Source organism: Phacochoerus africanus, chromosome 4, assembly GCF_016906955.1.
Source record: "Phacochoerus africanus isolate WHEZ1 chromosome 4, ROS_Pafr_v1, whole genome shotgun sequence".
Lineage (NCBI taxonomy): Eukaryota > Metazoa > Chordata > Mammalia > Artiodactyla > Suidae > Phacochoerus > Phacochoerus africanus.
Genome location: NC_062547.1, coordinates 17,041,286 through 17,064,291, shown reverse-complemented (window position 1 = coordinate 17,064,291; position 23,006 = coordinate 17,041,286). Strand labels below are relative to the sequence as shown.

Below are 23,006 nucleotides of genomic sequence, written 5' to 3'. Positions count from 1 at the left end.
TGAAAATTGGAGTATGTTTCTAAGGAGGAAGACGTTACTGGGGTTAGCAACTAGTAGTCTTTGCCACAGCGTTATATAAATATATGGGTGTTTTCTGTTATAAACTTCATATACACACACACACAGACGCCTGACATTCACAAAAGGGATGCCTATTTCATTTTGTTTTGTTTTCTGGGTAAATTAGTGCACTTCAGTTATCCTGTGCCCAGGAATCATGTCGGTGTGATTGATGCCAATTCTAGGAAGGTGACCAATTAAGATCATAAGGCAAAAGATTCTGTGGTATTTTTTCAAGACAGCTTGTTGGGAGTTCCTGCTGTGTCAGTGGGTTAAGGATCCGGCATTGCTGCAGCTCTGGCAAGGTCACAGCTGTGGCTTGGATTTGATTCCTGGCCGGGGAACTTACATATGCTGTTTGTGGAGCCAAAAAAGAAGAAAACAAAAAGACAGCCAGTTGGCCAGCAGAATGCATTGACTATGTTTGTGCTCAGTACCATGCTTGATGCTGCAAAAGATACATAAAGGTTATAATACAGACTCTTCCTCCTGTATTTTGGTCTTAGTGAATGGAGCCATCGTATTTCCAAATGCCCAAGGAAGGAACCCAGAAATCATCCTGAATTCCCTCCCATCCTTTGCCTCTTGTGTCCAATTACTTATCAACTTCCATTGATTCTTCCTCCTTTTTTTTGACCTGTCATGCTATTGCTACTTCCCTAATTCAGGCCTTTGATATCTTTGGCCTGGACTATTTCAGCCACTGCCCTACTTGTATTTGTACCTCTGATCTTTCTCCCTCCAGTCCTGCCACAGTGTTGCCAGAGTTATCTTTCAGAAATAGTAATCTGACTATCACTCTCTTGCTCAGAATTTTTCAGTGGTTTCCTGAAATCTGTGTTTTTGTTTTGTTTTGTTTTTCTTTTTTTCTTTTTTGGGGCTGCACTGTACTGCAGGATCCAGGCCATGTCTGCAACCTATACCACAGCTCACAGCAATGCCAGATCCTTAACCCTCTGAGCAATGCCAGGGATTGAACCTTGCAACCTCATTGTTCCTAGTTGGATTTGTTTCCGCTGTGCCATGGCAGGAACTCCTGACATCTGTGTTCTTTATAAGACCCTTTATGATGATGATGCTGACCCGCCTTATCTTAGTAATCCTCAGTTATCTGTAGCTTTTCAGATCTACCATGCTTTTCACATCTTGATGCTTTTACATGTGCTGCTGTGTCTATATTAAATATCCCCTCCACTTGTTCACCTGGAAGATTCTTTCACATCCTTTGAAGCACTTTCTCCCAGATAGATGTAGGCACTCTCTTTTTTACATACCTCCTTTATAACAATTATTTTGCTATATTGTCTTGGTTTAATTTGTATGTCTGCTTCTCCAGTAGATGGTAAATAAACTCCTCAGGGACAAGAACCATCCTTAAGTATTAAATAGTTATTAAACAAATAAAGGAATGTCTTCAATTGTAATTTAGTTGACGATATCAACAGATGAAGTAAGTGGAACGCTCTAAGTCAGTATGAAATCAAGTGCTATGTAATAAGTAATAGGAGTTCAGAAAAAAAGGATTGCTGGAGATTGGAGGAATTAGGCAAAGAATCAAGGAATATCTCTCCTTAGGGAGATAACTGAAAATTCTAGGGACATATTTTTATACTTGACAGTGTTTTATAAATAAATATTTCTAATGTCAAAACAAAGTACATTATATTTTGAAAACTATAACAAGTAAATTTAAAAGTAGAGAAAAATGAGAAAGGAAAAGTCCTAGAAATACAAGGAGTATATTGATTTAATTTTGAACCCTCTTATCTATAAATGCTCTTTAGTTCCTTTTACTTTAGCCTTTTCTCATCTCTGAGGAAATCAAAGTCCTATTGTATAAATGTTTTATCAATACTGCTATATCACTTATAAGAATCTACTTTGAAGTGGCAATCTTTTAGAATATGTGTGTACACACACAGTATTAATATATGCTATTATCTATGTAACTGTATATGTAGAGGGAGGGGGAGAGAGGGACTAGGTAACACATTCACAGATTCAAAAAATATATAATAAGGCATACATTGAGAGGATTTTTTCCTACCCTGTCCCAGTTTATCCCTTTTCCCCCCTCTTCGCTCTCTAGACAACTACTTTTATTTCATTCAACCAATTCTCTCCCTCTCTCCCTTTTCTCTTTTTTTCTTTTGGCTGCACCCAAAGCATGCAGAATTTCCTTGGCCAGGGACCAAACCTGTGCCACAGCAGTGACAATGCCAGATCCTTAACTTGCTGCACCACCAGGGAACTCCACAATCAATTCTTTTAAATCCATTGATATGATTATGATTTGGTTCTCCAAGTTGCAATACTGTTGAGTTTTGCCATTTTTTCCCCCTGAAAAATCCTCCTTCTTTCCTTTTTCTAAAATACTCTCTTTTCCTACCTCTTATCATAAAAGCATGTAATATTTACCTCATCTGGTTGTCTTCAAGTTGAGGGATCAGTATAATTCAATAATCTGATTATCAGTACTTAAATTATCTCCCAGCCAAGCATTATATTAAAGAAAGGTCATACTTTCTTTATTACACTTATTATAGGACAATAAGTATAATAAAGAAATTTATAATAGTTCCTGGATTGTACCAGAGACTTAAATGTACTATCAGTAGGATAAAAGAAGCCTGGATAATATCATTTGAGTATTCCTTTTAAAAAGTTAGGTCTATTCAGAGAGTATGAAAAAAATATTTCAAAATAATTCAGTTACCATCATGATTTTCCCCCGTTTTTTTAAAGTTTTACTGAATTATAATTGATTTACAGTATGATAATTTATGCTGTATAACAAAGTGATTCAATTATACATATACACATATTTTGCTTGCTTTGTACAAAGCAAAACTTTGGCAATGTGTTTATATATTGAAATATAGGGAATTTTAGGGTCACGTATGATCAAGCCCAAGGACTTGGACCTGAATCAAGAGGGAAAGGAATGAAGAATGACTTCAATTTCCATTATCTTTAAAATGATGGGAGTCGAATGATATGAAGTCCTTCTAGTCCTTAAGCTTTTATAATTCAGGAGCAGTGGTGAGAATAGTAATGAAGAGACTGGCTACTGATTCCAAGTTAAATAAAAAGAGAGAGGCTCACGGGACAATCTTATGGCACAGTCTTAAGTGATTTCAAGCCCTGGTGAAGAGGAATAGTGTGTTCAGTGGAAAGTGAAAAGGACAAGGAATTTCTGGGTTGGGATGTGATAGGTCATCATATGAAAGAAAAATGACCATGTGCTTCTGGAAAGAGAGAGTTGGGTTCTGGTTATTTTTTAAAACATACAGGCCATGATCCCTTAAGAGAGCTATAGATGAACCTTAGGAGGTTCTTGAATGTTCTAAAATTATACACAACATACTAAGTTATAGCCTTTTTTTCTTTAAGAACATATTTGCAGCTTTAAGTGGACTCTTATCATGACCTAACAAAAAGCCACTCACTCATAAAAACAAATGATAGCGACACCAAATGATTAAAATGGAGAAAGGGTAATAAACTTTGTGGTCACGAAGTGGGTGAATGTGGTCATGGTGATATTTTCCGAGTAAGCTAGGTTTCGACCACAAAAGATACAGAAATAAGGGTTGAGAAAAATGCAAAGAATGGAGAGGAAGTTGCCATCAGACAGCTTTGAGTCTTGCTTGGCTTGCCGTTATCTGCTGAGTGACCTTGGGCAAGTGAATAAGCTCTGTAAACCTCAGTTTCCTCAGCCGTAAAATGGGGATAAGAATGTCTACCTTAAATGGTGACTATGAAGATTAAATGAGGTACCACACATTGAGCACATAGTACAGGGCTTGGCACATAGTAGGTATTTGGTAAGCTACTCCCCTCACAAGGTTTTACGTTTTCTATATTTATTTTAGGGCACTTATTGTGGATTTCACTTGGAAGGGCTGGTCCTCAGTAAGTCCATCTTCTGAGAACTCCTCCGTGATGCTCACCCTCAAGATCATATCTTATTAAGTGGTTAGTCTAGAGGCTCTTTCCAATGAAGATTTGCAAGCTGGGTGTATAAAAGTCACACACTGGACTTGTTGCCTGGCAGCACGTGTCCCTGAGTGGTAGTACATGGCTTGCATTGTAATGTCATCCGTGCTGGGGCCAGCTGGCTGGACATGTACTGCCACATGGGCTAGGGACTCCATTCCTCAACAAAACAGCAGCCAGCACTAGGGTTAACAGAAAATGACAAACCAGGCATGGATGAGGGAGGCGCCAGCAGAGCAGCGGGATGTCCTTTGATTTGCTTCTGTTATTTGCATGTCTTTCTTGTGATGTCTGTGAAATGTTCAGAATGACAAAGTTTTTAAAAGACCTGCTGACTCCTCCTGAAAAATGTGAAAAACCTCCCATTTAGAGACCCATTATGTCCAGCTAGCCTGCATTTTCTATATCTTTTTCTTCATTTTTTATTAATGCAAACATTTGCATGAAGACAGAACCTTTGTTTCTTAAAGAGTTCATCTGCTCCTGCTGCTTACTGGCCCTGCCATGCAAGAGCACAACAGAACCTTTGTTACGCTTTCAGCAAAGCTGTTTATGAACGGTGGCTTACTGAGGACTGCTTCCTGTGCTGTGTGCTTCCATTTTGTCTAAAAGAAAAAAAAAAGAAAATAGTTCTGAGGAGTGAAAAGAATTTGGACTTTCTTTTATTCAAGCCTTGGATGTTGAAATGACAAGTAGCCCCCAAATTTGTGAGGAACTGGTAATTGCATCGAATGCATTTTTTTCACTTTACCTTGAACATAATGAGGCTCTTAGTCACAATAGAGGGAACAAGTGCTTTCTCACTGGAATAGAGAGAACAGTAAAAAGGCAACAGAAAGAAGGGTTGAGAACAGGACAAAAGTGGCTTCCGTAAGAACGTTAATATTGTAACAGAATGTGTTTTGGTACTTAGTGTTTCCCACCTGGGAGGCACAGTCCTGAAGTGGTTGAGATGAATAAAGGCTAGCGCCACAGTTTATAAATAGTGATGCATTTTACTTATTCATTCAGTAAATATTGGGATGACTGCTCCGTGGAAGACATGGAATGATCCTGAGTGGTATAGGGGTTGACAGATAAATGAGTTATGGTACCTATCTGTCTTTAAGGAGTGGGAAGTCTAACAAAGGGATTTAACACATGTGTAACAGAAATAACTCTCTATCAAAGTAGCAAGTGCATTGGAAATATTTAAAATAGGTGTTTAGGGAGTTAAGAAAAGGAAGATTGCTTCTGTCTGGGAGAGAATCAGGAAAGCTTCCTGTCGAGGTGGCATTTCAGTTGAGCCTGACAGGAAAGGTAGGCTTGGACAGGAGTAATGTGTCAAAAATTATGCGGCTCTGGTAAAATAGATCCAAAACACATTTTTATAGGGTACTTCGGTGTTTTACATCATTAATTTAGACTATATGTTAAGTGTTGGCATGATTTTTTTCTTTTTCTTTTTAGGGCCACACCTGCAGCATATGGAAGTTCCAGGCTAGTTAAATCGGAGCTGCAGCTGCCGGCCTACACCACAGCCACAGCAACATTGGATCCAAACTGCATCTGCTACCTACGTGGCAGCTTGTGGCAATGCCAGATCTTTAACCCACTGAGCAAGGCCAGACATCAAACCTGTGCCCTCATGGACACTATGTGGGGTTCTTTACCTGCACCTGCTGAGCCACAATGGGAACTCCTGGCATGAATTTTTTGTGTAAACTAAACTAGGTCCTTTCTGTCTAGCCTATGCTCTTCCAGTCATTCATTGCATATGACTTTTGTGCACTTTGGCCTAGGCCTCTAAGCATTTATAAATATCTATGCTAGCATCCTTTACTTTCATAACAAAAATAGAAACTCAAAGGGATTATTGAGCATTATTACAGCCATATCCCATAAGCAGAGTGTAGACATAGTTCTGAGTGGGATTTGACATGTGAGACTCTCATTTGAAAAAGAATCCCCACCTTCATATAGAAGCAGTATCACTCAGAAGAGAGAGGATTGAAAATGCTCATGAGTTTTCAGCTGCCTTAAATTAGAACTCTTCTCTCTCTTCCTGTATCTTCTTGCCATTAGATTAAATGAGATCCTGATGCTGTTTTCTGAGTTGTTGTGCCAGTTAACTTTTATGAAATAGTTTGAATGTAAAGTGCTAATTAATTGATAAATTATTACATTAGTAACTTGTTGCATTAATATCACTAATCTGTATATTCATAGTTAAATTGCATATTACCAAACATAATTCCTAATGTTTTTCATAGTTCATGATGAAAATCTATAAATGCATGGTTTGTCCCAAAAGCTACAACCTTTGATGACTATGTAGCACAATTAATTTTCACTTTATAACATTAATCCTTCCCTGCCTGACATGACATTAGGAATGGCACATGATTTGCTCCATGTTTGTCAATTTGTAGTTTTTTTTAAACCCATGATGTTTTCTGGAAAATAGTTTTGTGTTTATGGAGTTGAATTGATAACTATAGTGCTCTGTGAATAACTATTTTTGCAAATTATCATCATGTCAGTTATTACTTGGGTCCTTCACGTGTCCATAGATTGTCACTGTGGGAAATGCAAGTGCTACTTCAGATTTCTCTGCTATTCAGGTAGTACATTTTTTAATGGTCAGCTAGCTGCGTGCTTCAAGTTTGGACCTCTGTAAAAGCCTCCTTAAAAAAAGAAAGAAAATGTGTGTAGCTTCTGCACTTGAAATTGCAAGACTCTAACATACTAATTCTGTATTAGGAGATTCAGGCTAGAAATACTATAGCAGTAAGATTTAAGTAGTTAGCCTTAATTGACATCCCCTCTCCCCCCTGCACCCCCCAAATCAACAGTTTTAGGAAGAAGAAGGTAAGAGGGAAGGATTAATGGTTGACTAGAGGCTGTTTGAATGTCAAGGGACTCAGCTTTGCATAGCTGTTACCTTGTACAATACCTTCCTTGGTTGAGGGAAGTAGACCTTAGTTTTTCATCCTCTACTTTACATAAAGATCTTTAATCACCTCTTGTTTTCTGGTTGTCACAGGTGATGTTTGCTTCTGGCAGATCTTTTAGTATTTGAGTTTGACTAGTTATATAGTAGCACTGTGCTGGTTTGGATGCCTGAATGTAATGTATTAGTTTTGTCTGTTTTATAATTAACTATTAGTGTAAAACATCTTTCCTTAATTTGTAAATTTGTTAAATTTGTTCTTAGAAAATTCTATGTGACATGAGTCATGCTGCATAGCTTTTTTAAGGGCTGTAATATAGTAGAGTGCAGACCAAAGACCTAGGTTCAAATCCTGTCTCTGCTGCTTAGCAGCCCATTAATCTTTAGGTAAATTACATGTCTGAGTCTTCCCTTTTTTTCACCTATAAAATGAAAATACAATAACTGTACCCATCTCATAGAATTGTTGTGAGAAGTGAATAAATTATTACTACCCATTAAAAATGTTTAGAATGTGGAGTTCCCGTTGTGGCTCAGTGGTTAATGAACCCGACTAGTATCCATGAGGACCCCGGGTTCGATCCCTGGCCTTGCTCAGTGGGCTGGGGATCCAGTGTTGCTGTGAGCTGTGGTGTAGTTCACAGACGAGGCTCAGATCCCTCGTGGCTGTGGCTGTGGCTGGCAGCTGCAGCTCTGATTAGACCCCCTATTAGACCTCTAGCCTGGGAACCTCCATATGTTGTGGGTGTGGCCCTAAAGGACAAAAGACAAAAAAGTAAAAAAATAAAATGCTTAGAATGCTGTCTTGCATAGAGAGCTTAATAAATGTTGGTTGTCATTATATTTATAGGTTTGGCTACCATTAAGCAAACCCTGTAGGAGTTCCCGTCGTGGCGCAGTGGAAACAAATCAGACTAGGAACCATGAGGTTGCCAATTTGATCTCTGGCCTCACTCAGTGGGTTCGGGATCCAGCGTTGAGGTGGGCTGTGGTGTGGGTCTCAGATGCAGCTCCGATCTGGCATTGCTGTGGCTGTGGTGTGGGTCTCAGATGTGGCTCGGATCTGGCATTGCTGTGGCTGTGGCGTAGGCCAGCAGCTGCAGCTCCAATTGGACCCCCAGCCTTGGAACCTCCATATGCCGCAGGTGTGGCCCTAGAAAAGACACACACACACACACACAAAAAGCAAACCCTGTAATGATAAAGAGCTATTAAAAGAGGGAGGCCTCCTGCCTTTATATAAAGGGTATTTCTCAGGATGCTGACCTATAAGTTGTGATTCATTTCCAGTTTTTTTCTGGGGGTCCATAGTTAAACTTGACACACAGCTACTTCATATTCCAAGCTAGTTAGTATTCAGGGATGCTTGATTTTTTTTAACACCTTATTCTTTACTGCAAGTTTTAAATTTGTTTTTGTATTATACTAACTATGTTAATTGTGAACGCATGCTTTTGTTAAGGGATATAATTAGCTTAAATTAAATATCATACCAGAACAAAAGATAGGATAATAAGTTTACATGCTTGGAGTACAGAAGGCCTTTTGGGACAAGACACAAAACACAAAGGCCACAGATACTTTTTTTTTTTTGCTGCTTTAGGGCCACACCTGCGGCATATGGAAGTTCCCAGGCTAGAGGTCAAATTGGAGCTGCAGCTGCCAGCCTGCACCACAGCCACAGCAACACAGGATCTGAGCCATGTCTTAGACACCACAGTTCACAGCAATGCTGGATCCTTAACTCACTGAGCAAGGCTAGGAATGGAACCACATCCTCATGGTTACTAGTTGGGTTTGTTAACCACTGAGACATGACAGGAACTCCCACAAATAAGTACTTTTGACTCTATCAACATTTTAAACTTCTGTGCAATGGAAGATACCATAAACGAATTAAAAGAAAGCCATTAAGGTAGGTGTATATATTTGCACATAAATAGTATTAGAAAAAAATGGAAGAAGAAAAAAGACAACCAGAGAGGAAAATGGGCAAAGAACACCAGCAGATTATTCACAGAAGAGAAAATGAAAATAAACTTGAAAATATGAGAGATGAGACATGTGATTGCCAGAGGCAGAGAGTTGGGGGAGAAGGAATAGGGAGAAGGTGGGGAGTGGGTGGTGAGGCAGGGTGCAGATTTTTAGGAATCAGATGAATACTAGGTGTGTTAAGTACGGCGTAATGACTGTTGTTAACACTGCTATATGATATATGGGGAAGTTGTTAAGAGAGTCAATCCCAAGAACTATAAGAGCTCAAGGAGAAATTGTTCTTTTTGTTTTTTCCTTTCTTTTCATTATACCTATATGAGAAGATGGATGTTAGCTTAACCTACTGTGATAATCATTTCACTCTCTCTATATTTTTTTGTCTTTTTGGGACTGCACCTGCAGCATATGGAAGTTCCCAGGCTAGGGGTCGAATCAGAGCTGCAGCTGCTAGCCCACACCACAGCCATAGCAACTCGGGGCCTGAGACCTACACCACAGCTCACAGCAACGTCAGCAACACCAGACCCTTAACCCACTGATGGAGGCCGGGGATCAAACCCGCGTCTTCATGGATACAAGTCAGGTTCATTACTGCTGGGCCACAATGGGAACTCCTTACAATATACGTTAAACCATTATGCTGTATTCTTCAACTTACACAGTGATGTATGTCAGTTATGTCACAAAGATGCATGTATCCTGTGATATGTCAACTCCATTTTGAGACATCTACCTTAGAAAAACTCTTGTACAGTGAAACAAGTACAAGACTGTTCAACCCAGCACAGTTTGCTATAGTGAAAATATAGAAGCAACCTCAGTATTTATCAATAGAGAAGTATTTACCATTGGCAAATATTTTGTTCTACATTGTTTTGTAAAAGCTCTCCAAAGGTGATTGAGTGAAAAAAACAAGGGGTCAAAAGTACATGTCATTTAATTAAAAATAAAACCAAGCTCACAAACTGTGTATTTCTATATTTTATAAAGTATGCATACTGAACTGATAACAGTTGTTATCAGTGGGAACTGAGATTGGTCTTTTTTTAACTTTTTCTGTATTGTTTGAATCTTTAAAAATAATGTGTAATTATAAATAAACATTTTAAAAAATTTAAAGATCATGGCAATACTTTAACTGTCTGGTTTACCAGTTGGAGCTTCTTTTTTAGCATTAACAGTGGAGAGCCAGTAATTCTAGATAACATACAGTGTAAAATGGGACGCATTGTAGGTCTTTGGCTTTTTCTTATTTTGTTTTGTTTTTGTTTTTTGAGAGCTAGGGTTGTAGTAGAAGGACATGGGCTTTAGAGTCAAATCTTAAGTTTGAATTCTAGCTCAGTCATTTATTAAGACTTTGAGCAGGTTTCCTTAACCTTTCCGAGCTTCAAAACAGTCTGTTACCTCATCGGTTTGTATAATTGTTGCATGTGCTAGTTTTCCTCATTTCCTCATCTCCTTTGGTCAAAGGAAATTGGTCTAGTGTGGTCTAAGATCAAAGATGGTATTGTATGGTTGATAAAATATTTTACTGGAGCATACTATATCCCTGGATCAGGACATAGCAGTAAAGATGGAGGATGTAAATAATTAATTTTAGAGGACTATTAACTTTTTAAACCATTAAACTCTCTATTTGTACTTGACAAGATCAAATACTATATCGTGTTAGTGATTTATCATGGTATTGAACTTGAAGCTTCTAAACAATTTACATGACAGGTTGTTGGTTAACAGGGTTACTTTTCTTATCTCAGAGAACAGTTTTAATTTAATTCAATATTTATTTGTTCCAGCTAGCATCTGAATTACAAGAGGCTTTAAAAACAAAAACATGTTTCAAAAGGACTCTGGCAAGGGAGGAAAAGTCAGATTTGAAGTTGAATATATGTATATACCCTGCTTTTCACTTGCATTGCTGTCGCTCTAATATCTAGTAATATCACATTTAGTAATTCATGTGAATTTTTATAGTGAAAGTTTTTTATTCTAGTAAGGGACTCTGTTAAATAATAATAATAATATGAATAAAATGAGTGGTATAACTCATGTAGGTGGCCCCTCAAGCAAAAACTTCCAAATAGAACCCCTAACCATTTGATTACAAAACAAACAGCTAATACTTTGGTGGTATTTATGCTTGGGAAGAGAGTAAAAAGAAAGTTTAAAGGCTGAAATGGGTATATGATTATGTGTATTTTCATATGTCTAGTGTTTTATATAGCCCAGGAATCCTTGAAGATAATCTGTAAACATCCTTAGATGAGTAGAACTTTAAATAAGTAAGGGTGTTATGGTAGGTTGATCTCTTGGTATTCATTAGTGTTGAAACCCATTGTCTTATGAGTTTTACAATGTCTGGGAGGGATATACAGTAACAACTATAATAATAGCCACAATGATAACATAGTAGCTAATGTTTATTGCATCCTTACTGTGTACCAAGCACTACACTAAGATTATTATATACATTATTTAATCTTCACTGCAACTTTAGCTGATAAGGTACTATTCTCCAATTTTATAGAATGTTTGGGTAACTTGCTTAAAGTCACATAGTTAATAACTGCCAGAGCTATAGAAATTAAATCTAGGTCAGCCTGACTCCAGAGAATTAGTATGTAGCAATAATAAATATATAATCATTAATATGTTACCTTTTGTATATATCCCATGTTTTCTAAAGAAGTAGTTTATTTTTAGATATATCCTTGGTGATACCCATTTTATAGCAAGAGTGACTGTGATATAAAGAAATTTGAGTAGCAGGAGGTGATTCAACAGAACCAAGTTTCTGATCTGCAGTTGCTTTTACTAACAAGGTTCTCATAAATATCATACAGTGTTTACTGATATTTTACTTAGATTTTTCAGTGCAACATGTTGAAGTTGTAAGTGTTTATCTCAGACTGTGATGCTATCTAAGCAAGTCATGGACTCTTGGACCTTAGTGTGGATTTCAGAACAATGGAGCCTCTTGGTTCATGTTAGAAAACTTAATCCTGGTCTTATTGTGGAAATCATAGCAAAGCAGAAGAGGAAAAACCAATCTGAAGTGTTTTTCCGTTTCCAAGAGGGCAGCTAAGGTGCCCAGATATCTTTGCCCTCTGGGGATGCAGGTGTGCAATTTTTATTCTTTAATCATTCACCCAAATTAAAGCCTATTCCTATGCATTTAAAAAATAATATAAAATGACACTCCATATTTTATTGTCAGACAAGAGCTTTGAACTTCTGTCTCATTGAAGTTTGATAAAGTGCAAGGATTTTCCAGAGTTGGGTGGTACCCTTAACCACACAAGGAACATCGTGCTGATAAGAACCGCACGTGAAGGAAACCACCAGGAGCAGAAATTAGAGAGCTCTTCCCACTTGGCTTGTGAGGAACTCTCTGTACGGAGAACTTCCAACCTCTGTAGACGCGTCTTAGCTCCTTCACTTCACGCACAGATGAAGAGCACCAGGGCTTTCTGTTTCCACTCTGTGAACCAGAGATGAGTGGAGTGGATACTTTGTGGTGGAGTGGTTCTTTGTAAGAAACTTTGAAATGTGGGGACAAGTTCTAACTTCACACAAATGCTTATTGGCAGGCATACCTATGCAGGCAGGGACAGGATGCACACACACACTCACATACACTCGTATGAATTCATATGGACACAATTGGACCACATCTCTCAGATGATTTTACTATTGATGTGCACCCCTGCTTTTGTGCTCTGGTTAAAATGAGGATCAAATTTATTTCTAAAATCGATTATAAAGTGTCAGAGATGAGGCAGTGTGTTATGTAGTGTCAAGAGCATGGGTTCTTGGTAGGAGACACACCTTGTTTTGAGTCTTGGCTTCTCTTACTAGCTGTGTGATCTTGAGCAAGTTACTTCAATTCTATAAATCTCAGTTGTCCCATTTGTAAAATGGAAATGTGATCAAAATATCTATCACAGGATTGTTTTGAAGACTGAATAATGCATGTAAAACAGTTATCACACTCAATGGCACGTGTTGTTCAATAAGTTGCACAGGTGCTCACAATTGGTAGAGCTGTTAACTATTATTATATGTAATAAATGCTAAACACCTGATTGGTAGGTGAATATTAAACAGGTATAGTCTTTTTATTTGTTTTCCTTTTTCCTTTTCCCCTCCTTCCACCTTTTTTTGGTGGGGGGGGGGTACAAAGTCTATTTTCCAGAAAATTCCTCCTTTTTCAGGAAGACAATATTTTGGTTCTAACTGCTCTGAAAAACATTTATCCCCTTAAAGGGCTTTCACACTGACTTTTAATTCCTGGAGCTAGAGAGGAAAACCAGAAATGTTTGCTTCTAGGTAGAGCTCTTTGATTTCTACCATCAAAAAGCAAAACAACCAAAACAATAAAAAAAAAAAATCTCACAGTAACCTTAGGTGGATCTAAGTTATAATAACCTATACAGCCCACAGAAGTGGATGGAAGAAGGGAAGGAAAATACAAAGGTGAAAGTTTAGCTGATTTTAATGTTTGGCCATTTTTCCTCCCAATTTCATATATACTTAATTATAAAACAATTGATGCCAGACATTGCCATGTATTATTTCATGACTTCACTCCCAGTTTTGTCTATTTCTTAGAGAAACTGTTTTTCCAGTTGGTTTTGTTTTCAGATCTTTTGGGGGTATGGGGGTTGGAGAATATTTGCTGTAACTGATAGCTGTTAGTTTTGGGAAGCATTCACATTGATAGACTAAGTTATGGAATGTAAACATGTCATTCATATGTACTTTAGGCTGGTGCAAACGTGAGGGAACGTTAGGTCACCATTGTCAAATAAAGACTCTCCTGAGTACAGCTTGGGTAGATAAACCTATTTGCTTTATAAAGTCTCACTAGACTACCAGGACTTCAGGAATTTTTTTTTTAAGTACCCCTTCTTACAAATTTTAGATAATTCCTCCATATTTTCCTGAGGGCTGAAACTATGAAAGAGACAAATATCCATCTTGGTAGCAACTTTTTAGAATTGCTTTTTTAGCAGGATCTTCATTACTTTGGGTTGCCTTTTTTTTTTTTTTTTGGTTTGTTTTTAGCTCCAGATGAAAGGTGTTTCTGTTTTTTTTTTCCTTAAAAAAAAAAAAGAAAAAAGATGGGAAATGGAAGCACTGAATTAGAAGTTTCTATGCAAAGTGTGCCAGGATACCACTGTGATACCTAAAGACAAAACTCATGGAAGGGGAACAAGCATTGGTGGGCACCTGCTATAAGAGAAGCTCTGCTATCTTACTAGAGTAAGCGTCCAATAGCCCACTGAGATAGGCTTTTCATAAAATGTAGTATCAGAGTTCCTGTTGTGGCTCAGCGGTAATGAACCTGACTAGTATCCATGAGGATGGGGGATCAATCCCTGGCCCCACTCAGTGGGTTAAGGATCTGGTGTTGCCTTGAGCTGTGGTGTAGGTCACAGATGAGGCTCAGATCCTGTGCCGCTGTGCCTGTGGCATAGGCCGGAAGCTGCAGATCTGATTTGACCCCTAGCCTAACAGCTTCTATATGCCACAGGTGCAGCCCTAAAATGAAAAAAAAAAAAAAGTAGTATCAAGCAAATCAGGAATTGTGGTTTATGAAAAGTGGTAGTATTATTATCCACATATTACAGTAAGGAAATAGGCTTGCAGAGTAATTTGTTCAAAGTCACACAAGTAGGAATTAGGAAGGCTGAGAATGGAACTCAAATCTCTCAGATCTCCAAAACCTAGGTTCTTAACCAGTGATTCTTAAACTTCAGGATACATGAGAAATATCAAGGGTACCTGTTAAAAATTACTGGGCTCGGAGTTCCCGTCGTGGCGCAGTGGTTAACGAATCCGACTAGGAACCATGAGGTTGCAGGTTCGGTCCCTGTCCTTGCTCAGTGGGTTAAGGATCCGGCGTTGCCGTGAGCTGTGGTGTAGGTTGCAGACTCGGCTCGGATCCAGAGTTGCTGTGGCTCTGGCGTAGGCAGGTGGCTACAGCTCCGATTGGACCCCTAGCGTGGGAACCTCCATATGCCGCAGGAGCGGCCCAAGAAATAGCAAAAAGACAAAAAAAAAAAATTACTGGGCTCTAATTAGAATTTTAAGATCACTAAGTCTGAGATAGTGTCAGATGATAAATTTGCATTGTAACAGATTTATCAGGTGATTCAGTTCAAGAAGTTAATTAACCATATATTGAGAAAGAATGAAATTATGATTCTTTTATAAGTTACATGTGGAATATAAAATATGATACAAAAGAACTTATTTACAAAACAGAAACAGCCCCACAGACATAGAAAACAAACTTGCAGTTACCAGGGGAGTTCCCGTCGTGGCACAGAGGTTAACGAATCCGACTAGGAACCATGAGGTTGTGGGTTCGGTCCCTGCCCTTGCTCAGTGGGTTAACGATCCGGCGTTGCTGTGAGCTGTGGTGTAGGTTGCAGACGCGGCTCGGATCCCGCGTTGCTGTGGCTCTGGCGTAGGCTAGTGGCTCCAGCTCCGATTCGACCCCTAGCCTGGGAACCTCCATATGCCGCGGGAGCGGCCCAAAGAAATAGCAAAAAAAAAAAAAAAGACAAACTTGCAGTTACCAAAGGGTAAAGGGAGAGAGAGAGAAATTAGGAGTTTGGGATTAACATATACAAACTACTATATATAAAATAGACAGCATGGTTCTACTGTATAGCACAGGGAACTGTATTCAATATCTTATAATAACCTGTAATGGCAAAGAATATGAAAAAGAATATAGGTATAAAATATTATATATATATATAAAACTGAATTACTTTTCTGTACATTAGAAACTAAAACATTATAAATCAACTATACTTCAATTAGGAAAATAAATAAAGTTTAAAAAATAGGTAAGGTAAGTTGTTTCTTTCCATACTTGATAAAGAAGAAAACAGGAGTTCCTATTGTGACACAATGGGATCAGCAGTGTCATGGGAGCACTGGGACGCAGGTTCGATCCCCAGCCCAGCACAGTAGGTTAAGGATCTGGTGTTGCTGCAGCTGTGGCTTGGGTCACAGCTGTGGCTCCAATCTGATCTCCGGCCTGGGAACTCCATATGCCTCAGAGCAGCCAAAAAAGAAAAAAGAAAAGAAAACAGGTGCAAATCAAATAAGTATCCAAGATTAAGCTGTCTGAGCAGAGCCATGACTCCAGCCCAGTTCTAATACTCATTACACCCTTTATCCCTTTATTACAAGCCCATGATTGTCACACCTTTACCAGTCACAACAAATGTGGAAAACATGATTTCTGATAAATCAAGCCACACAGATTTCATGCTCTTTATTATTTACCAAAGTTAATCACTTACAAACCTTTACTGAAATTTTCATGGTCCTTAAACTTTTTCAGTGGCTTTTTTTTTTTTTTTTTTTGGCCGCATCCAAGGCATGCAGAATTTCCCAAGCCAGTGATCAAACCCACACCACAGCAGTGACCAGGGCTGCTGCAGTGACAACACCAGATCCTTAACCCTCTGTGCCACAAGAAAACTCCCAGTGACTTTTTTTTTAAATTAAAGAATTGAGTTTTCTTTGCAATCAAGTCATCCATGTTTCTGGTGTAGAATCACTATTCCCCTGGGATAAATTTCTGAGACACGCAGAAGTGGAAGAGGGTGGAAAGAGATAGGAGATAAGAATGCCCAGGTGCTTCTGCCAAATGATGCTGAAGCACCTCACCCTCATCACTGAAATGAAGAGTGAAGGGTTGATGTTAATACTAACAGCCAGTCAGATGGAGTAGGTCGTGTTATATTGTCTCCCATTCTACCCTTTGAGAGTATATCACTTATTTAGGGCCAGCAAGTTTTGTTTGCCTATTCCAGTCTACTTCCTGTGGCAGAACCAGCATTTTGAGTGACTTTCATGGCCTCCTGCTGGGACTGGGATGATGATTTTTGTTTTGTTTCATTTTTGGTCTACTTCTCACTCTCTCTTTCTCTCTTGCTTTTTCTTTATTTTTGTAGCTCAGCGACATGTCCTCACATACATGGAAGATGCGGTATGCCAGCTGCTAGAGAACAAGGAAGATATTAGCCAATATGGCATTGCCAGGTTCTTCACTGAATAGTAAGTACGTGAGTGCTTTGCCAGTAGGGCAGGCCCAGAAGAGGCTTTAGGAAGCAGCCAAGAGACATGAAAAGTAGAGCAGGGCAATGCTGATTATGTAGTGGCAGTGACTGCTTAGCTTTGGTAGACTGGTTGAGGGCTGCCCAAACATGTTTTGGAACATGCCTTTGGTGCAGCTAGTTTTGTCCAGTGGTAAGTTTCATGGGTGGACATAACTGCAGAAGCTCGACTGCTGGTTTGAGCTATTAAATCTGTTTCCTTAGGTTCCTCTTATAATTTTTACCTTTTCCCATTATTCGGAATAGTCACTCTGATTTCCCTTCGTCATTGTTCCTTTAGTCTATGTTTTTCTTGGCTGATTTTTTTCATGGAAATGCTTGGGATGATATTCCTGTGCAGTTTTCTTTCTATAGGATATTGTGCCAGTCATGTAATGATTTAAGACTATTTCTAGAGGCAGGATACCTTCCATAGATTATATCTTTGAGAAGTTGTACAAATGTAAAATATGCTTGGAATGTGTAAAAGTCAAAGTGATTGTTATTTTCAATTTATTAAAAATGTTTTTTCTGTTTCATTTTATTTTGTTTTTTGCTTTTTAGGGCCACACCTGCAGCATGTGGAAGCTCCCCTAGCTGCTACAGCTGCTGGCCTGTGCCACAGCCATAGCAATGCAGGATCCGAGCCACATCTGCGACCTATATCACAGCTCACAGCAATGTCAGATCCTGAACCCACTGAGTGAGACCAGGGATCAAACCTGCATCCTCATGGATACCAGTCGGGTTTGTATCTGTTGCACCACAAGGGAAGCTCCTTCAAATTTTATTGAGATGTAATTGACATACAACACTGTGCACATTTAAGCATAGAGATTTGATTTACATGCATCATGAAGTGATTGTCTTTTTTTAGAGCAAATTTTTTTCCCTTTAATACTCAATTAAATAGATAGTTGTAGGTATAAGTTTTGTATGTACATAAATCTGGCTGAGGTGTTAATTGGAGGCTGGCTTTCTGGTCCTCCTCATTTTTCTGAGACTCTTTCCCATTTTAAAGTTGACTTTGTCAGGGATAAAGTTTACTAATGACGATGTGTAGTAGGCCAGTGTGGTGCTCAAGAGCTTAATTCCTCTAGGTTTTAGCCCAGAGTTGCTTCAGCTCTCTTATGTGTCTTAGATCTCCCATCTAGGACACCACGGGTGCTCAGATCGTCAAATGGCCAGTTCTTATTCATGTCCCTGGTTGAGCTTAATTAACAAATGAGTTTTAATTAATGTTTCCCTGTGGGACCACTGCACATCATGAGGACTCCACCGCCCCCATTAGATCTCTCAGTCACCTGAGAAAACTGTAATCAGCCAGGAGGAGTCTGATCCCTTTTCTTCAGAGCAAACGCTCTCATCTAATACCTTCACCTTTATCCCAGCAAATTCCATTACGGCAGATGAATTAAGGAAAAGCATCAGATCAGCCCCTTACCTAAACACTCAGTCCAGACCCCTAAGTCTCTTTCAACTAAGCAAGCTGAGGGTATTTTAGTCATTGGTTTATAGCCATAAGTTGACTAGTCACCTGCGAGCTTCCCCAGGGAACTGCCTGATGGCATTTCAGAGATGTTTCCCATATTGGCTTTGTTTTTCCGTAGCTCACAAAACTGAGGTCTAGGTTAGAACCTCTGTCAAAATCTTTCCTAGGTTATCATCAGATGGATTAAATATTCGAGCACAAAACTGAAGGCAAAACTGAATCCTCACCAGCCAAAAGGAAGCCACAGAATTACCAATGGGATCTCCTGAAAGGAAAATCCTCAAATGGGAATCAAAGGTTCTCCAGACAGACAATGTCCAGGGAGCATGCTAAGCGGTTCCAAATTGGCTTCCAAGTCCCACTGAGCCCAGGACCTTAGTCCAAGGGGCTCCTTACAAATAGGATCTCCCAAAAAGAAAATTCCCAAATGGGAACCAAAGGTTCCCCAGATGGACAAGATCCAGGGGGCCTCAGAGTGCATGCCAGGGGACTTACCCAGATGCTGGCAGAGGTGTCACAATATCCCAGATGCTACTTTTCTCCTTCCCAAAAAAATTTCTTGAAGTGGAAAGTTTGGGTTGGCAGCAGAGGGAAAGGAAGGAGATCCCTGCAGGCTGGTGGAGCCTCGGCAGCTGCTAGGGTGGTCCTTGCCTTCCAACCACATTTCCAGCCTAGAGTTCCAACTCCCGAGATGGCCAGTCAGGTCTCTTCGGGGACCCGGCTCTGTGGCAGGAAACTCTCAGTGATCTGGCCTCCAAAAGAGTCCTCTGTTCACCCAATGGGGTACTGGTATGGAGAAAAACTTCAGAGCCTTTGATCAAGCTGAGAGCCGTGAGGGGCCGTCTGCCCATGGCAAATCCCAGACGAGCCCCCAAAATTTGTTGCTGAAGCCTCCGTCTGCTGGTGCCAAATACAAACTCAGAGACAGAATTTTGAGTGAAGGAGGAAAAGATAGCTTTATTGCTTTGCCAGGCAAAGGGGGCCACAGCAGGCCAGTGCTTAAGGACTGTGCCCCCATGAAGTGATTACAATAAGTTTAGTGAACATCTATCATCTCATATAGATACATAATTAAAGAAGTAGAAAAAAATTTTTTTCTTGTAGAGTTCCCGTTGTGGCTCTGCGGGTTAAGAACCCAACTAGTATCTATCAGGATTCATGTTCAATTCCTGGCCTTGCTCAGTGGGTTAAGTATCAAGTGTTGCTGTGAACTGTGGTGTAGGTCACAGACATGGCTCAGATCTGGTGTTGCCGTGGCTGTGGCATAGTCTAGCAGCTGCAGCTACGATTCTACTCCTAGCCTGGGAACTTCCATTAGGTGCAGCCCTAAAAACAAAAAAAAATTCTTGTGATGAGAACTCTTAGAACTTACTCTTAACAATTTTCATGTATAACATACAGTAATGTTAATTATATTTATTATGTTCTACATTATTATATCCCTAGTATTTATTTGTCTTATAACTGGATGTTTGTACATTTTGACTGCCGTCATCCAATTGCTCCTGCCCCCTTTCTACTCTGTTAACCCCAAATCTAATTTCTTTCTCTATGAGGTGTTTTTTTGTTTGTTTGTTTCCTGTCTTTTTAGGGCCGTACCCATGGCATATGGAAGCTCCCAGACTAGGGGTCAAATTGGAGCTTTAGCTGCCAGCCTACACCACAGCCATAGCAACTTGGGATCCAAGCCACATATGTGACCTACACTGCAGCTCACTGCAACACCAGATCCTTAACCCACTGAGTGAGGCCAGGGATCAAACCCGCTTCCTCATGGATACTAGTCAGGTTCGTTACCGCTGACCCACAATGGGCATCCCCTCTTTTTCTATGAGTTTGTCCTTGAATTATAATTGACCTATAACACTACGCTAGTTCCTGTTACTCAACATAGTGATTAGATATTTCTGTACATTTCACACTGATCACTGCTGTAAATCTAGTTATGATATGTCACCATACAAAGATATTACATAGTTACTGACCATATTCCCTACACTGTACATTTCATACCCTTAACTCATTTATTTTCAACTAGAAGTTTGTACCTTTTGATCTCCCTTACCTATTTCTTTCCTTTTGATATCACAGAACTGTTTTTTAGGCTGATAATTAGTTTGTTTGTTTCTTTTTCTTTCTTTTTTTTTTTTTGTCTTTTCTAGGGCCGCTCCTGCAGCATATGGAGGTTCCCAGGCTAGGGGTCTAATCGGAGTTGTTGCCGCCAGCCTACGCCAGAGCCACAGCAACGCAGGATCTGAGCTGTGTCTGTGAGCTACACCACAGCTCACGGCAACGCCGGATCGTTAACCCACTGAGCAAGGTCAGGGATCGAACCCTCAACCTCATGGTTCCTAGTCGGATTCGGATTCGCTAACCACTGAGCCAAGACGGGAACTCCTGATAATCGGCTTAAAACACTTCGTTTTTCATGAAAGGATGTGCTAAAGAAATACCAAGCATTATTTTTACTACCAAAATGCCACCACATTTATATAACCCTTTGTGTTCTTTTTTTTTTTTTTTTCCCCTGTTTTACTGGAATTCTTCTAAGAAAGGAAGAATAGTTTCTTACAGGCTTCTACTTAAGGTGACTCATGAACTCAAGTCCATCTTCCTTGAAAACAGGTTTGTTTGTTTTTTTTTTCCTTTCAAGGTTCCTTGAAGATCAGACTTCTCTTCAGATGGCCTAAATTTGGGTTGCTCTTAGGGGAGTTCTTGACTCTCCTTAGCTCTTTTGCTGAGCTAGAAATCTTGCAAATAAATCTAGATTTCTTATGGTTGGGATTTCAAGTTCCTGGGAAAAAACAAGTTTTCCGGGACCAGAGCTGGTCTCTTCTTCTAGTTTTCTAAAGGAAGGTAAAGTAGAGCAAGGAATCTTTCTTGTTCTCATGGTATAGGCTGGAGCAAATGAGGCAGGCAGGGAATGAAGACTCAGACTGAATAGCCTTGCTTGCTTTTATAGAACTGACAGGCCTAGGGGTCAAGTTTCTAGGCGATTTAATCTGTACCAGCACCCTTGAGGCTCCTTGTCGAGTGAAATATGATTCTTCTGGGGGCAATGCTTCTTTCTGGCTTTTTTCATTTTACTCTACTTCCCTTCCCCCATCTTCTTCATAAGTCTTCCCCTGTTTTACTGGTTCCTTGAGGGTAGGCATCATTTCTTCTTCATCTTTGTATCCTCGGTGGCTGGTGTGATGCTTGGTAGATGATAGATGTTAGGTAAATGTTTGTTGAATATATAGCTGTATATATATCTTAGGTCATTGCCTACTATCTACTCTTATTCTTGATTGTATTACTAATAAGGACTGTCTCCTATCTTTTCTCTCTTTTTTGCTGATTCTCTTTGATAAAACTCTATATCCTGCCATTTAAGAAGCTGTATACCATGTATGTAACACTCCAAAAGTGAACCCCAGAGAGGCTTATAACTGTTTCTGGATGCTATTGAATGCTATTGACCGTAGCTTTTATCTATCAGTACATTGTTGAAAAAAAAATCATAAGGTTTTCCACAGTGCTGATCGAAATCTTGTCATCAAGTGAGCTCTTTCATGCCTCAGGAAACTAAAAATTACATAATGTATGTGAATGGCACATACCTAACACTTCTATAACCCTAAGACATCATACTGGTCCGAGGCAAGTTATTTTAACGTGAGCTGGCATCAAAGCTCCAAAATCCTTAAAACAAAAGAAAACAAATGACTTGAAAGATGTGGATATATGATCGAATAGGAAGTAGTATTTGGTAGACAAGGAGACTTGAATTGTTAGAAGCTTCTGATTTTCCTTTGATTGTGAATTTAATTTATCTAGTGAAAATCTTTCTTTCTAGGAGTTCCCGTGGTGCTTCCGCAGTAATGAACCTGACTAGAATCTGTGAGGACTTGGGTTCGACCCCTGGCCTTGCTCAGTGGGTTAAGGATCTGGCATTTCCGGGAATTGTGGTGTAGGTCATAGACACAGGTTGGCTCTGGCATTGCTGTGGCTGCGACTTAAGCCAGCAGCTGCAGCTATGATTTGACCTCTAGTCTGAGAACTTCCATATGCTGTGGGTACAACCTTAAAAAGACAAAACAAAACCAAACCCCTTTCTTTCTTAGATCTAAGTTTTGATTGATTTATAGAAGCATAATAAAGTGAAAAGAGCTCTGCCCTGGGAAGAAGCAGAGTTCCTTATCCTTATAAGTCCTCACTTTTTAATCTTGGGCAAATCTCTGAAATTTCCTGTGTTTCAGTTGCTTAATCTGTGAAATGGGTATAATAAAGTCTTATGTGCTAATAAAAATAATGTAATTATTATATATTATAAAAAGCAATGTTTTATTAAACTCATACTGTGCTTCAACAACTATAATTCTTTGAATTAGTTACTATTATAATCTCTATTTTATGGTGAAGG

At 39.3% G+C, this 23,006-nt stretch overlaps 1 protein-coding gene across 3 annotated transcripts in view; it reads left to right on the top strand.

Annotated features, from left to right (window-relative positions):
* CSTPP1 (centriolar satellite-associated tubulin polyglutamylase complex regulator 1) overlaps window positions 1-23,006 on the top strand; it is a 200,350-nt gene that overhangs the window by 26,560 nt on the left and 150,784 nt on the right. For 2 of the 3 annotated variants that reach the window (XM_047775834.1, XM_047775833.1), the window contains exon 2: window positions 16,969-17,071. In XM_047775834.1, coding sequence (XP_047631790.1) covers window positions 16,969-17,071 — 103 coding nt within the window. Of the gene's footprint in view, window positions 1-16,968; window positions 17,072-21,207; window positions 21,227-23,006 lie in introns of those variants that run through there. The other variant, XM_047775835.1, reaches the window with a different exon arrangement.